The 16,176-nt window shown below is 44.1% G+C and overlaps 2 protein-coding genes across 12 annotated transcripts in view; one reads left to right on the top strand and one right to left on the bottom strand.

Annotated features, from left to right (window-relative positions):
• Positions 1–3,511, bottom strand: part of LOC137355595 (Kinetochore-associated protein DSN1 homolog) — a 41,685-nt gene extending 38,174 nt beyond the window's left edge. The window contains exon 1 of the mRNA XM_068020892.1: positions 3,380–3,511. Within this exon, the coding sequence (XP_067876993.1) occupies positions 3,380–3,408 (29 nt within the window). The 5' untranslated portion in view covers positions 3,409–3,511. The remainder of the gene's footprint in view (positions 1–3,379) is intronic.
• Positions 3,512–3,592: 81 nt separating this feature from the next.
• mvb12a (multivesicular body subunit 12A) overlaps positions 3,593–16,176 on the top strand; it is a 37,708-nt gene continuing 25,124 nt past the window's right edge. The window contains exons 1-3 of one of the 11 annotated variants that reach the window (XM_068020895.1): positions 3,593–3,700; positions 5,097–5,254; positions 9,375–9,446. In XM_068020895.1, the coding sequence (XP_067876996.1) occupies positions 9,384–9,446 (63 nt within the window). In that variant the 5' untranslated portion in view covers positions 3,593–3,700; positions 5,097–5,254; positions 9,375–9,383. The other 10 variants (XM_068020896.1, XM_068020893.1, XM_068020894.1 and 7 more) reach the window with 10 other exon arrangements.

Genomic DNA, 16,176 nt, shown 5'->3' with positions numbered 1-16,176 from the left:
TCTTCTTCCCACCCTCCCCCCTTCACTTGCTCAAAACCCATTACATTTCTAACTTTTCCCATTTCTGATGAAAGGTCACAGACTTGGAATGTCAACACTGTTTTTCTCTCCACAGATGCTGAGTATTTCTAACATTTTCTGTTTTTATCCCCACTTACTTCTAAATTGATGAATTTTCACCAGCAGTGAAAGTACAAAAAAAAGTTCAGGACTAAAACCACAATAATATCCACTGCACTACCCTCATCCTGACCCATATGTTTGAGAAAACACACATTTCATTATCACAGAATCTTCTTTGTCTCTCGAGACATGGAGGCCAATGGGTAAGCACCTAGAGGTGGTCAATGGTTTGTGGAGCAGCGCCTGGAGTGGCTATAAAGGCCAATTCTGGAGTGACAGACTCTTCCACAGGCGCTGCAGATAAAATTGGTTGTCAGGGCTGTTACACAGTTGGCTCTCTCCTTGCGCTGTCTTTTTTTCTGCCAACTGCTAAGTCTCTTCAACTCACCACTCTTTAGCCCTGCCTTTATGGCTGTCCGCCAGCTCTGGCGATCACTGGCAACTGACTCCCACGACTTGTGGTCAATGTCACAGGACCTCATGTTGCGTTTTCAGACATCTTTAAAAAGGAGACATGGAATGCCGGTGGGTCTGATACCAGTGACAAGCTCGCTGTACAATGCATCCATGGGGATCCTGCCATCTTAGTTTTAGTTTTTTAGTTTTAGTGATACAGCACTGAAACAGGCCCTTCGGCCCACCGAGTCTGTGCCGACCATCAACCACCCATTTATACTAATCCTACACTAATCCCGTATACCTACCACATCCCCACCTGCCCCTATATATTTCCCTACCACCTACCTATACTAGGGGCAATTTGTAATGGCCAATTAACCTATCAACCTGCAAGTCTTTGGCGTGTGGGAAGAAACCGGAGCACCCGGAGGAAACCCACGCAGACACAGGGAGAACTTGCAAACTCCGCACAGGCAGTACCCAGAATCGAACCCGGGTCCCTGGAGCTGTGAGGCTGCGGTGCTAACCACTGCGCCACTGTGCCGCCCCATGCATCTTCCATGCAGCTCACATGGCCAAGCCATCTCAAGCGCCGCTGGCTCAGTAGGGTGTATATGCTGGGGATGTTGGCCGCCTCAAGGACTTCTGTGTTGGAAATACGGTCCTGCCACCTGATGCCAAGAATTCTACGGAGGCAGCAAAGATGGAATGAGTTGAAATGTCGCTCTTGGCTGACATACATCGTCCAGGCCTCGCTGCCGTAGAGCAAGGTACTAAGAACACAGGCTTGAAACATTCAGACTTTTGTGTTCCGTGTCAGTGTGCCATTTTCCCACACCCTCTTGGCCAGTCTGGACATAGCAGCAGACACCTTTTCCATTCGCTTGTTGATTTCCGCATCGAGAGACAAGTTACTGGTGATAGTTGAGCCTAGGTAGGTGAACTCTTGAACCACTTCCAGAGCGTGGTCGCCAATATTGATGGATGGAGCATTTCTGACATACTGTCCCATGATGTTCGTTTTCTTGAGGCTGATGGTTAGACCAAATTCGTTGCAGGCAGCTGCAATCCTGTCGATGAGTCTCTGCAGACACTCTTCTGTGTGGGATGTTAATGCAGCCTCGTCAGCAAAGAGGAGTTCCGTGATGAGGACCTTCCGTACTTTGGTCTTCGCTCTAAGACGGGCAAGGTTGAACAACCTGCCATCTGATCGTGTGGAGGAAAATCCGTTCTTCTGAAGACTTGAACGCATGAGAGAGCAGCAGGGAGAAGAAGATCCCAAACAGTGTAGGTGTGAGAACACAGCCCTGTTTCACGCCACTCAGGATAGGAAAGGGGTCTGATCAGGCACCGCTATGCTGAATTGTGCCTTTCATATTGTCACGGAATGAGGTGATGGTTACAGCACAAAAGGAGGCAATTTGCATTTTTAAAAATTTGATATTTAAAATCTTCAGGTTTCAAAACATTTGGAACCACTGAAGCACTTTTAAGTGTCAGCAGTGGCTCAGCTGGGGGCAGTCTCGCCTCTGAATCACAAGGTTCTGGGTCAAGTCCCACTGCAGGGCTTGATTTAAAAAAAAATCAAGGCTGACACTCCAGTGCAATATTGGGGGAGTACTGCACTGTCGGAGGTGTTGTCTTTCGAACGAGGCATTAAACCAAGGCCCCTAGCTGCATCCTCGGGTCGATGTAACGATCCCATGACACAATTTCGAAAGAGAGCAGGGGAGTTATCCCTAGTGTGCTGGACAATATTTATCTATTAATCAACATCACAAAAACAAATAATCTGGACATCACATTACTGTGTGCAGGAGCTTGCTGTGCACATACTGACTGCCTCGTTTCCTGTATTACAACAGTGGATATCTTCTTCTTTGGGAACAACAGTGGATATATTGCAAAAGTATTTCATTGGCTGTAAAGCACTGAGAGACATCTGGTGGTTACGAAAGGCACGATATAATCATAGAATGTTTAAGGTACAGAAAGAGGCCACTTAGCAAGTCTCTTTTTTTTGAAGTGCAGCTTCCATTATTACGTAGAAACATCCACCAATCTAAGCACAGTGAGATCCCAACCAATATAAATGACCAGTCGGCAACATTACTTCAGGGAAGAAAGTTCATCAGGACACTAAGAACCCAATAGTGGCCGTGGGATCTTTTATACCCACCTGAGAGGGGCCTCAGTTTAATATCTCATCTGAAAGACAGCACCTCCGACATAGAGTTATACAGCACACAAACAGGCCCATCGCGTCTGTGCCAGCCATCAAGCACCTTACTATTCTAATCCCATTTTCCAGCACTTGGCCTGCAGCCTTGTATGCAATGGCATTTCAAGTGCTCATCTAAATACTTCTTAAATGTTGTGAGGGTTCCTGCCTCTACCACCTCTTCAGGCAGTGTGTTCCAGATTCCAACCACCCTCCCAGTGAAAAAACATTTCCTCAAATCCCATCTAAACCTCCTATCCCTTACCTTAAATCTATGCCCCTGGTTATTGATTGACCTCTCCGCTAATGGAAAAAGTTTTTTCCTATCTAATCTATCAATGCCCCTCACAATTTTGTATACCTCAATCATGTCCCTCCTCCGCCTTCTCTACTCGACACTGCAACACCCTCTCAGTACCGTACTGGTGTCAGCCTGAATGTTGTGCTCAAGTCTCTGGACGGGGGAGTGGGGGGACCTGAGGCATCAACTAACAACTTGCGGCCTTAGTTTTGTTACAGGATGCTCCCGATCAGCGCAGCAAAGGCCGTACTGGCAATCAGTAAACAGCATGAACTCGGAACAAAAAACAACAGGCTGGACCACGCCGCTCCTTAACCCGAAGCATGGACTTGTACCTTTTCTTAATGTTCCCGTCCTCCGCCATTTTCTTCCACTCTCCCGCACACCGCTCAAAGCACGCAAAGCACCATGGGCGGCCCGTTTCAAGCCTGGCGCATGCGCGCTGGCCGCAAAGCCGGCCGGTTGTTGTCGTGCGCTAGCATCACGTGTGCGGAGCGTCTGCCGGGGGTGGGCGTCAAGCGAAAGCGAAGCGGGGCAGCTGCCACCGCGCACGCGTGGCGTGGCGGGGCAAAGCCCCGCCCCTCCCCTCCCTCCTCCCCGAGCGGCAGGTTGCGCGAGGCGGGCTGTTCCTAACCGTCAGTAACGATAGCGATGAGGTAATTGATGTTTGAAAAGGGGAGGGGTGGGGTTTCCGGAAAAAGCCGAACAAACCCGAACAGTCGACGGCAGCCCGGAGAAAGTTCTGAGCGCGTCGGTCAGGAGGGGTGAGGGAAATCATCCGAAGGCGAGTCCTTCAGGTAAAGGCTGTTGAGTAGGAGTGGGGAGAGATTGTGGGGGGAGGGTAGGCTGTCTCTGTGGCTCTGGCTGGCTGGGAGATGCCGGGTTCGTGAGGGAGTGAAGCGCACCTGGGGGGAGGCAGCCACCCAGGTGAGCGTCTCAGGCTGGAGTTGACACCTGAGTGAGCAGGTGAATGTAGCCTCTCCGATGAACCATTCTATTCAAATTCAGTCCCCAAATTGTTAAAACGTATTTATTTTGGAATTTTTTGTGTGACACTTTATGCTTCCTTTAAAAAAAAATCTCCGTGTTATCTCTCCTAACTTTCACGACAAGTTTTCATGGTAGCTTTATAATAGGGGCCATTTCACTTCAAATGGTCACCTGGCTTTCATGGTATCCCACATGAGTCCCAGCCCGAAGGCTGTCCACACAACCACGGTTCTGGGTCTTGGGCTTGTCCTTTTTTGGGGTGGGGAGGGAAGGTGGCGATCACTCGAAAAATCGACAAAATGGGCCACCCCACAATGATCCTACTATCTGAATCGATAGTGGCAGTGATCAAAAGCTCTCATTTTAAACCCCTGGATTGTTAGTGTGTTGAGGGAAGGGTTGTTCCAGGAAGCATCTGGTCTAATTTAGAATTGTTAATGAACAACAGGTAACATAACTGAATTTTACACACTAGTATGTGGAATTGATTGGGGAGGGGGAAGGAAAGCAGGAAATGCCAGATGTGTTAATTTGTTACAGCACAAACAAAGATTGTAAAAAAAATATTGATTTAGGTTAACTTGGGGGTGATGATGTCATAGTGGTAAGGTCACTGAATTAGTAATCCAGAGGCCCAGGTCAATGCCCTGGGGCCACAGGTTCAAATCCCACCACGGCAGCTTCTTGAATTTAAATTAAATTAATTTCAATTATTTTATAAAAAATCTGGAATTGAAAGCTAGTCTCAGTAATAGTGCCATGAAACTATCATCGATTGTCATAAAGACCCATATGGTTTACTGATGTTAATGTCCTTTTAGGGAAGGAAATCTGCCATCCTTACCTGGTCTGGCTGACATGTGACTCCTGGCCCACAGCAATGTGATTGACTCTTAAATGCCCTAGCAAGCCACTCAGTTGTCAAGGGCAATTAGTATGCGTACAGCAAATTCCCAGAAACAGCAATGTGATAATGGCCAGATAATCTGTTTTTTAATGATGTTGATCGAGGGATAAATATTGGCCAGGACAACATGGCTAACTCCCTGCTTTTCAAAATAGTGCCATGGGATCTTTTACATCCAGCTGAGCAAGCAGGTGGGACCTCGGTTTAACATTTCACCTGAAAGACGGCACCTCAGACAGTACTGCATTGGAGCCTTGATTTTTATGCTCAAGTCCAGGAGTGGGATTTGAGCCCAGAACCTTGTGACTCAGAGGTGAGAATGCTACCAACTGACAAACTCAAACTTTCTCATGTCTATAGAGTACCAGAATGAAATTTATATTAGTATCCTTGAGGAATGGAGCAGGCACGACTCAGATTTACAATTGTCAGATATGTTCAGGGCATTGCTTGATTAGAGTGTGGAACTTGCTACCACAAGTACTGATTATGCTATTCACCTCAGATGTATTTCAGGGAGAGCTAGATAAGTACACGAGGGAGAAAGGAATAGAAGATTATGCTGATCGGGTGAGATGAAGTAGGGTTGGCGGAGGCCAGTTGGGTCGAATGGCCTTTGTGCTGTAATTTCTGTGTAACTGCTGCAGAGGATAGTAAACATGACTGATTTTTTTTTAAATGCTGGAAATCTGAAAGCTACAGATCCTTTAGTCTAAACTCAAAAATATCTTGCAGCCCACTATCAATGCACATCTATATAGGAGTTATATTTAAAGTAAGATTTAGACTTGTACAAATACTAACAAATCAGCTATTTTGGTCCTTACAAAATACTGATATTCTGATGAGTTTTGCCCGTTGCCCTGTCTGGTCACAAATTCCCGATATTCCAATATTTACTTTGAACTTTGTTCATCTGTAGTCACTAGAGTCACCCTCTGCACATCTAGTTTAAATTAATCCTCATTACTGTTCCTATTTATTGCCTCAACATATTTGTTCCCCCTATGGTAAAATGTAGCCTCTTTCAGTATAAGCTCTTTGTACATAATTCATCAGCTTCCTCAAATATAGTTAGTTCCCTCCAGTACACACTATTTAAGTGCCCATCGAAGCCCATTCTTTCCATAATTGGCCAGAAAGTCAAGTTAATATTGAACTGTTGTTTAGTAAGCCTGTTTAGGTCCTGTGATGCATCTGAAGATGGCTTTATTTTAAGTCAAAAAAAAGGCTTAGGTGATTCAGGAAGGTGTAATTCTGGGAATTCAAGCTCTAACTTCAGAGAGACCAGAACTAAAATTCTGTTGATTGGGAAAGAGATGATTGAGAGATGTGATCCAGGTCTAAGATGTTGAATGACATAACTGATAGAGATATGATTGTAAAATGAATAAAGCTCATGTCAGACTGGGGATCGTGTAATTTCTTCCACTGCCACGTCAGTCAGTGGCTGTGTGGAACAGACTGTCACTTGATTCTGTGATCATTCATTCCTTTGACGAGAGTTGTATAAACACCTGGTTAAGGACAGGATTGAAGGTTCTAAAGGTTAAATGCAGATTGAGAGGGTCAAGTATCACATGAAAGCTTGTGTCGCTAGACAGTGGAAACATTGTGGAAAGCAATAGGTCAGGGTTTCATAGCATTGACTGTATAGTTGGTTATTGTGAATTTTCTTGCAGTTCCCTAACAAATCAATTCATAGCCCTCTGCTCCAGAATCGGGTTGGTCAAAGGGCATAATTGAGCAAATTGTGAACAGTCCATTGAAAGAATGAATGGCTCTTTCATTTTCCATGATTGTGTTTTTAGCCTTAAAATCTGGTGCTGGATTAAAAGTTGTAATTTTTTTTGAACTGTACATGTGGGAAGACTGGAAAAACTGTATCTCCAGCATTAACAGGTGGCAACTGAGAGGATTCTTTTTAGAAGGATACAAGATAGGAAGCCAAGATAGAGGTTAATTGGGAGCAATATTCAAAATTTTGCCAGGCTTCCAAAACAAGTGGGCTTGGGTAAAAACTCTTGAAAGGAATGTTGAGGACGGTTGTCAGGAAGAATTTCATCACAGAAAGAATGATCAGCATTTGGGGTGCATTTTCAGGTAGGGCTAGTGAAGAATAAAGCTTTAGAACTTCATTCAAGACATATGATGGGGAGGGAAGGATGTACTGTGGAGTAGAGTGCAATCTATGATGAAGAACAAAGATGAACTGAATGGCTTCTCACATGTATCTCTCCTGTGATCTTCTTGGACAAGTTGAGTGAGTGGGCAAATGCATGGCAGATGCAGTATAATGTGGATAAATGTGAGGTTATCCACTTTGGTAGCAAAAACAGGAAGGCAGATTATTATCTGAACGGCTATAAACTGAAAGAGGGGACTATGCAGCGAGACCTGGGTGTTCTCGTACACCAGTCGCTGAAGGTAAGCATGTAGGTGCAACAGGCGGTAAAAAAGGGCGGCGCAGTGGTTAGCACTGCAGCCTCGCAGCTCCAGCGACCCGGGTTCAGTTCTGGTACTGCCTGTGCAAAGTGTGCAAGTTCTCCGTGATCGTGTGGGTTTCTGCCGGGTGCTCCGGTTTCCTCCCACAGCCAAAGACTTGCAGGTTGATAGATAAATTGGCCATTGTAAATTGCCTCTAGTGTAGGTAGGTGGTAGGAGAATGGTCGGGATGTGGTAGGGAATATGGGTTAATGTAGGATTAGTACAAATGGGTGGTTGTTGGTCGGCACAGACTTGGTGGGCCGAAGGGCCTGTTTCAGTGCTGTACCTCTATAAAAATAAAAAAGGCAAATGGTATGTTGGCCTTCATAGCGAGAGGATTCGAGTACAGAAGCAGGGATGTCTTGCTGCAATTATACAGGGCCTTGGTGAGGCCACACCTGGAATATTGTGTGCAGTTTTGCTCTCCTTATCTGAGGAAGGATGTTCTTGCTATAGAGGGAGTGCAGCGAAGGTTTACCAGACTGATTCCTGGGATGGCGGGATTGACGTATGAGGAGAGATTGAGTCGGTTAGGATTATGTTCACTGGAGTTCAGAAGAGTGATGGGGGTTTCTCATAGAAACCTATAAAATTCTAACAGGACTTGACAGGGTAGATGCAGGAAGGATGTTCCCAATGGTGGGGGAGTCCAGAACCAGGGGTCATAGTCTAAGGTTACGGGGTAAACCTTTCAGGACTGAGATGAGGAGAAATTTCTTCACCCAGAGAGTGGTGAGCCTGTGGAATTTGCTACCACAGAAAGCAGTTGAGGCCAAAACATTGTATGTTTTCAAGAAGGAGTTAGATATAACTCTTGGGTCTAAAGGGATCAAAGCGTATGGGGTGAAAGCGGGAACAGGTTACTGAGTTGGATGATCAGCCATGATCATCATGAATGGCGGAGCAGGCTCGAAGGGCTGAATGGCCTACTCCTACTCCTATTTTCTATGTTCCAGAACATACAGACCAACTAACAGTCAATCTGTTACTTGCAAGAAGGAGGATTTGCAAACCTTTTGTTGCCCACCTTACTGCATCAGTCGTGGAAGTTGCTCATGTTTGACTTTCTGAAATACTCAGACCAGATAGCTGCAGTCAAAGACTTGGTGATATTCATCTCTGGTTTCAAAAGAATACCATTCCCCATCTATTGTCTTTACGTGTAGGGCTTTGCTCAGTTCTGTCAAAAATGGCCCAGAATTGAGTAAGTTTTTTTGCCATTGGATGATGTGAAGGCTGTAACTTTGGGCATGACAACATTAATATATTAAAAGAATGCGAGCAGGGTTGTCACTGGCATTTCAACATAGTAGCTGATGTTACTTCCTGAGTGGACATTACCCAACATTGTGTTTTGCTGTCTGGTGATGCTCAGCATTAGATAACAGGATCCAGGCAGGGGGCAAATATGAAATAAATGCTTTTCATAACTTTGAGGTATTTCTAAGCACTTTACAGGCAATTAATTACTTTTGAAATGAAGTTATGTAATTATGTAAACAAACACAGCAAGATCCACCAAACAAGAAATTAATGACCAGTTAACTGATTGTACTGGTGTTTGTTGAGTGATGAATGTTGTCCAAGAAACTGAGGGAACTCCCCGTTCTTCAAATTGTGGATCTTTTACGTGCATTTGGGTCCTTGGTTCCCACGTAGACACCAGTTGGGCTCCAAGTAGATCCCAATGACTCACTGTTTCCTTGGTGATATTGGAGATAAAAACCATCTAAGAAAATCCTTTCTGTTGCATATAGCTAAAGGCAGGATTGCAGAGCGAGAGATTACAGGTATGTGGAAAAGCAACTGGCACATAGACCAGAAAGCAAGAAGGAGCGAATGGTTGCAGCTATGAAAAACCAGGAAGTGTCTGCTTTTTACTGTGTCAAAATATTTAAGTGAGCTTCCTTTCACACATATCAGGTCACCTGCTTTCTTTACTATAGTGGCTTGAAATGCCTGGTGACTGCATGCTGTGTAGCCAGAGGATGCTGGTGAATGAAGGGGAAAAGATGACGGTGAGCATCGGAAGATTTTATAACCTACCCGATCTTTTCTAACAGAGATAGTTGGTTAGTGATTAGGACTAGGGGCTCTGGCTGAATTCCTCCACCCACCCCACCCTCTGTTTGTGTGTGTGAAGTATGCAATTGTTCCACACCTGTGACTTCATTGCAGACGGTGATGCCACTGCTCACTGACTTTCATTACAAAGGGAGTTTTGTCACGAGTGATGAGCACAGTCTTTATCAGGCCAGTAACCTGTTGCGAGGCTGGGATGACTAATAAACATTGAGTTCAGGTGGTTTGTCAATGTTCCTCAACTGTGAGCTGCTCCACTGCTTCAGAAACCACAGCCTGCTGCAGCTGCTGTGTAAAATGTGCACCTGCAACATTGCTATTTCTGTTTCTTTTTCCTATCTGATTGTTGGTTCGCATGCTCATTATACCAATTTTGGCCTGCAATGACGTACTGACTTTGGATTGAAATGCCAATGGCACTGGCGTTTATTTCACTATGTGTTACAGACAAATCACATAGCTTGTATAATGAGCAACTAGGAGGGAGTAGCTGCATTGTTAGTCATCTAATACCAGAGCTCAGGTGACTTCCCTCCTGTTCATGAATGTCATTTGAGCCTGCAGATTAGTTTGCAAAATGCTCAGCGCCTTTTCCTGTAGTTTGTATTGGAGGTTACTAAAACAATTAGTTGTCTCTTTATAAAAGTATAGTAATTTAACTTGACTCTCTTTGTTCTGTTCTGTAAAGCAAGGGTGTCTCCCTGGGTTGCATCACTATATCCATGGCATGTCAGGGCCAGAAATAAATTTAATATCAGTATAGTACTACCATTAACTCGCATTGCTTGCTGATATTAACCCACCTAAGTGCTTTGATCTGGGATTTATCCAGTGCTAAAGACAGCCCTTTCCAAACTTGCAGTTCCACGAAATTCAAACAGGAAATGTGAAAGAGCAAATAGGACTGCATTCCTTGGCTTCAAAGGCAGGATTGCCGAGGATCGGAGAATGAAGACTGGAGCCCCTCTTCTGCGAAGGTACAAGGGACTTTCTGTCCAGTTCCAAGCCCTTGCCTTAGAGTTATTCTAATGAAAGGCCCCATTTGACATGGTGGCCTGTGTTTATTTTTCAGGCACTGACACATAGGTTTCCTGGAAAATCTGTATTTGAACTTCAGAACTTCAGCACTTAAAAGTTCTCTTTTACCCTCTACGATTAAATGCTCTTTCTCACTACTGTAAAATCAGTGATTCAGAGCTGATTTGCCGTTGCTGACTGCAGTCTCGTCCTTGGAAGCACTAGAGGAAGAAGTTTGTGGTTTGTGTGGTTTGTTCATGTCCTACATGACAACGTTTCGATCGGTGCTGTCTTATGATGTTTTAGTAATAAAATGTTGCACCAGATTTTATTTTTTAATGAAGACAAATAATTTTTATCTTTCAAAGAATAATGTGGAAGTGGCCCAATTTTCCTTGCCTTAGGCTTTAAAGAACAAATTTATAAAAGTCTGTTGTCTCCTAAGCTGCAGGTGCAGAGTATTGCAATTAAAGATGATAGGTCTGATATTTTCACTTTGATATTTACAGATGTTGCTCATTTTACAGCTGAAGATGTCAGCTGTGGCTCAGTGGGTAGCATTCTCACCTCTGACTCAGAAGGTTGAGAGTTTCAGTCCCACTCAGGGCTTGAGCACAAAAATCAAGGGTGAAACTCCAGTGCACTACTGAGGGAGTGCTGCACAGTCATAGGTGCCGTCTTTCAGGTGAGATGTGAAACCAAGGCCCTGTCTGCCCCCTCAGATGGATGTAAAAGATCCCATGGTACTATTTTGAAGAAAAACAGGAGAATTCTCCCTAGTGCCCTGTCCAGTATTTATCCCTCAATCAACATCACGCAAAAAACAGATTTTCGATCTGATCTTTATCATATTGTTTGTGGGAGCTTGCTGCATGCAAATTGGCTGCTGCATTTCCCGCATTACAGAAGTACTTTATTGACTGTAAAGCGCTTTGGCTCGTTCTGTGGTCATGAAAGGCGCTATAGAAATCTAAGTCTGCATCTATTTCAGCATGATTGTGTCATCCATATTGATATTACTAGAACTAGATGTTTTAAATCGAGATCTCTGAATGTTATAGTTTAGTTGGTAACATTAGTACCTGGAGAGTTTATGTCCAAAGTATTGCAGTTGTGCAAATTTTGTCATCTGTGATGCATGTGGTGTTGATGGTGCTTCCTTGTGCATGTCTCTTTGGGCTATTTGGAAAGATAGTTGCAGAAGTAGACCATTCAGCACCTTGAATCTGTGCTGCCATTCTATTGGATCATAGCTGTTCTGTACCTGAACTCCATTTACCAGCCTTTGCTCCATATTCCTTGATACCCTTACCCAACAACAATCTATCAATCTCAGTCTGGGAGGTTTCACTTCACCCCAGCACTGGGGAGAGAGGGTTCCAGATTTGCACTACCCTTTTTGTGAAAAGTGTTTCCTGATTTAAGTCCTAAAATGGCCTCGCTCTAATTCTAAGATTATGCCTCCTCGTTCTCTATTCCCCATCAGAGTTTCTCTGTATCCTATTTTCTATCAAATCCCTATATCATGTCATACACCTCAATTAGATCACCCCTCAACCTTCTAAACTTAAGGGAATGCAAGCTAATTTTTGCAACAAGTCCTCCTAATTTAACCAGTTAGAAATGTAAATTTTGCAATTACATGTTGCCTATATGCCAAGAATGAGTTCTTGGAAATGGAGTCAAACACTACAACACTGGCATCTATCCAACAATGTGAAAAATTGCCCAGGTATGTCCTGTAAACAAAAAGTAAGACAAATCCACCCTGGCCAATTATCACCCCATCAGTCTACTCTCAGTCATCAGCAAAGTGATGGAAGGCATCGTCGACAGTGCTGCCAAGCAGCACTTACTCAGCAATAACCTGCTCAGTGATGCTCAGTTTGGGTTCCACCAGTGCCACTCAGCTGTTGACCTCATTACAGCCTTGGTTCAAACCTGGACAAAAGAGCTGAACTCAAGAGGTGAGAATGACTGACCTTGACATCAAGACAACTTTTGACCGAGTATGGCATCAAGGAGCCCTAGCAAAACTGGAGTCAATGGGAATCAGGGGGGAAACTCTCCACTGGTTGGAGTTGTACCTAGCACAAAGGAAGAGGGTTGTGTTTGTTGGAGGTCAATCATCTGAGCTCCAGGACATCACTGCAGGAGTTCCTCAGGGTAGTGTCCTAGGCCCAACCATCTTCAGCTGCTTCATCAATGACCTTCCTTCAATCATAAGGTCAGAAGTGGGGATGTTTGCTGATGATTGCACAATGTTCAGCCCCATTCGCGACTCCTCAGATACTGAAGCAGTCTGTGTAGAAATGCAGCAAGATCTGGACAATATCCAGGCTTGGGCTGAGAAGTGGCAAGTAACATTCATGCCACACAAATGCCAGGCAATGACCATCTCCAACAAGAAAGAATCTAACCATCACCCCTTGACATTCAATGGCATTACCATTGCTGAATCCCCCGCTATCAACATCCTGGGGCTCACCATTGACCAGAAACTAAACTGAAGTAGCCATATAAATACCATGGCTACGAGAGCAGGTCAGAGGCTAGGAATCCTGCGGCGAGTAACTCACCTCCTGACTCCCCAAAGCCTGTCCACCACCTACAAGGCACAAGTCTTGGAATACACTCCACTTGCCTGGATGAGTGCAGCTCCAACAATACTCAAGAAGCTCGCCACCATCCAGGACAAAGCAGTCCACTTGATTGGCACCACCATCAACATTCACTCCCTTTACCACTGACGCATAGTGGCAGCAGTGTGTGCCATCTACAAGATACACTGCAGCAACTCACCAAGGTTCCTTTGGCAGCATCTTCCAAACCTGTGACCTCTACCACCTAGAAGGACAAGGGCAGCAGATTTATGGGAACACCACCAACTGCAAGCCACACACCAGCCTGACTTGGAACTATATCACTGTTCCTTCACTGTCGCTGGATCAAAATCCTAGAACTCCCTTCCTAACAGCATTGTGGGTTTACCTACACCAGATGGACTGTCATGGTGCAAGTAGGTGGCTCACCACCACCACCTTGAGGGCAATTAGGGATGGGCAATAAATGCTGGCCTAGCCAGTGACGCCCATTTCTTGTGAAAGAATAAAAAAAAACCACTTGCTGCTTATTTAAAGTTAAATTTTATATGCACATGGCCAACACTGAGAATATAAAGAATGCTTTGCCACAGAAGATATATGCATTACAGTCAGTACAGTGCAACCCTCCAGGTATCTCTCTTCTCCCAACCCCACTTTACAGTTTTATCCTTTCTATGGCTTCCTATTTATTCACATGACCTTGATGAAACTTGCACCAGGTTTTACTGCCCATTATCTAGCAATTCCTGGCATTCTAAATATCTATTTTTCTATATTCCATTGTTACAAGGTTAACATGCATGCTTAGGGTTAGCCAGGCACAGAATGTATCATTGTTAGTTACAGATAATCTAATCTGTAGTTGTAAATGATGTGTGACCTTAGCCTAGAAACAGGCTGCTCGTGACCGCTATATCATATTTCTACCGTCAACCATTTGCTGAATTCCAGGCTTAGCCTCTACGGTTGTAAACCTAACATAAAAATGGAACTAATATAAATTAATTCTTTGTACAGGATGGATTCCTTTACTAACTCAAAAGGTTTGCTAGAGATCAAGTCTAAGTCCTGATATCATTCTGGTGAATCTGCACTATACCTCCTCCAAAGCCAAAATATCCTCCTTAAGGCTTGATGCCCAAAGTTGAGCATAGTGTTCCAAATGGGGCCTGATCCAAGATTTGTACAACTGAAGGATCACTTCCTCACTCCTGTATTCCAACTCTTCATTAGATAAAGGCCAACATGCTGTTGGCCTTTTTGAATACGTTTTGTACCTGTGCGCTAGAACTCCGACTGCCATAGTTTTGTCAACCTGCTTCTCTGTATCTTTGTAACTTTCAGCTCCCATCCACACAATTTATTGTGCCTCCTAACTGCTGGTATCTGCAGACTTGGGTATACAGCTCTCTATTCCTTCGTTCAGGTTATCAATTGTCAGGCAAACCCCCACATGCAAAGACTGAGGCACACATGATTTTTGCCACATGAACATAAAAACTTTTTTTTTAAAAATTGCAAGGCCCGGACTGGAAAGACATTTGCATAGTAACAGATAGTGTTGAAACAATGGGGACCCAGTAGTTGCTTCCCCAATACACAGAAGTGGTCAGACCAGGTTTAGTTACATGACTAACTGGCTGTTGCAGAGGTTTGAACTGAGAGTTTTAAATTGGAGAAAACAGTACTTGAGATCAGAAAGCTCCTGGTTTGATAAGACCTCTCCGCTGTCTGCCCTCATCTCGCTTTCACCAGCGTCGGAAACCATTGCAGACACAAACTCAAAGAGAAAAAAAGTCTCTTACGTGAACAAGGTTTAAAAGGAACACGGGCCCCAATGAAATGCAGGACCATATCTTCAATCAAGGACTATACCGAGCTCAAAGCACAGTAACAAGAGATTGCCTCAAACTGTTCATATATTTTCTTCTCTTTTCTGTCCCTATTTGCATGTGTGTATCACGTTTGCATGCTAGTGTGGGCGCATCGTATATCCGTAGGCATTAACCGTACTGGAGTTTAAGGTTTAATAAATTTCATCTTTCTTGTTTAAATCAAAGAAAGCCTGTTTGTGTTCATTTTTTTGCCGTATAATTGGAAAGTTGTGAACAAGGATTCATACACGGGGAGCTCATAACACAGTGTGTTCAAAATTAAACCCTGTTACAATAAGACCAGGTGAAGATCGTAACAGACCCCTAGACACCTTTCTCACCTGGTTGTAACAGAAATTTGGGTGCTAGCATCCAGGATTTTACCCACAGATGAACGAGTGAAGTTGGAAGTGGAAAGTCAAATTGTTCCCAATCAAAAAGAGCAAATCAATACAGGTTTTCTTGTGGTTGTGTGTGATTGAATACTAACATGTCTGTAACTGAAGCAAGTAGCTCTCCAAGCCAGGATGAAGTAACTTGGGTAAGTTAAAAGCACTGTCTGTGGAGAAGTTGAGAATAATGGCTGAGCAGTGTGGGATCACTGTGGCAAGGCTAGGAAGTCTGAGCTCCTAAGGCTAGTGGCCAACCATTTTTCCCTTGAATCAGAAGAAGCAGAGGCAGTGTTAGAAGCAGATCCAGAGAGGGTACTGCTAGCAAAGATACAATTGGAACAAAGGAAACTTGAATTTGAGGAAAGGGAAAAGGAGAGAAAGAGAGAGGCAGGAGAGGGAGAAAGAGAGAGCCTTCCAAAAGGAATGTGAAGAAAATGAAAGGGAGAGAAAGAATATTCCGGAAGGAATGCAAAGAAAGAGAGTTAAGGCGGCTTGAGTTAGCTAGGGGGCGACAGAGTAACCCTAGTGAAAGCATAGCCAATATGGAGGAGCAGAATTCAGGACTGGGTACAAGATTGCTAAAACTCACTCAATTAATTCCAAAATACAATGAGGAAGATGTGGAAGCATGTTTCGTGTCCTTTTGAGAAACTGGCGATGCAGCTAAAATGGCCAGCTGAATCCTGGTCTCTCTTACTGCAAAGCAAACTAACTGGAAAAGCCTATGAGGTTTATTCCTTGTTGCCAGATGAGAGTTAATCAAATTATGAACTGACC

This window comes from Heterodontus francisci, chromosome 43 (genome assembly GCF_036365525.1).
Source record: "Heterodontus francisci isolate sHetFra1 chromosome 43, sHetFra1.hap1, whole genome shotgun sequence".
NCBI lineage: Eukaryota > Metazoa > Chordata > Chondrichthyes > Heterodontiformes > Heterodontidae > Heterodontus > Heterodontus francisci.
The sequence above is the reverse complement of the archived record's forward strand: the minus strand, read 5'-3'. Positions and strand labels throughout refer to the sequence as shown.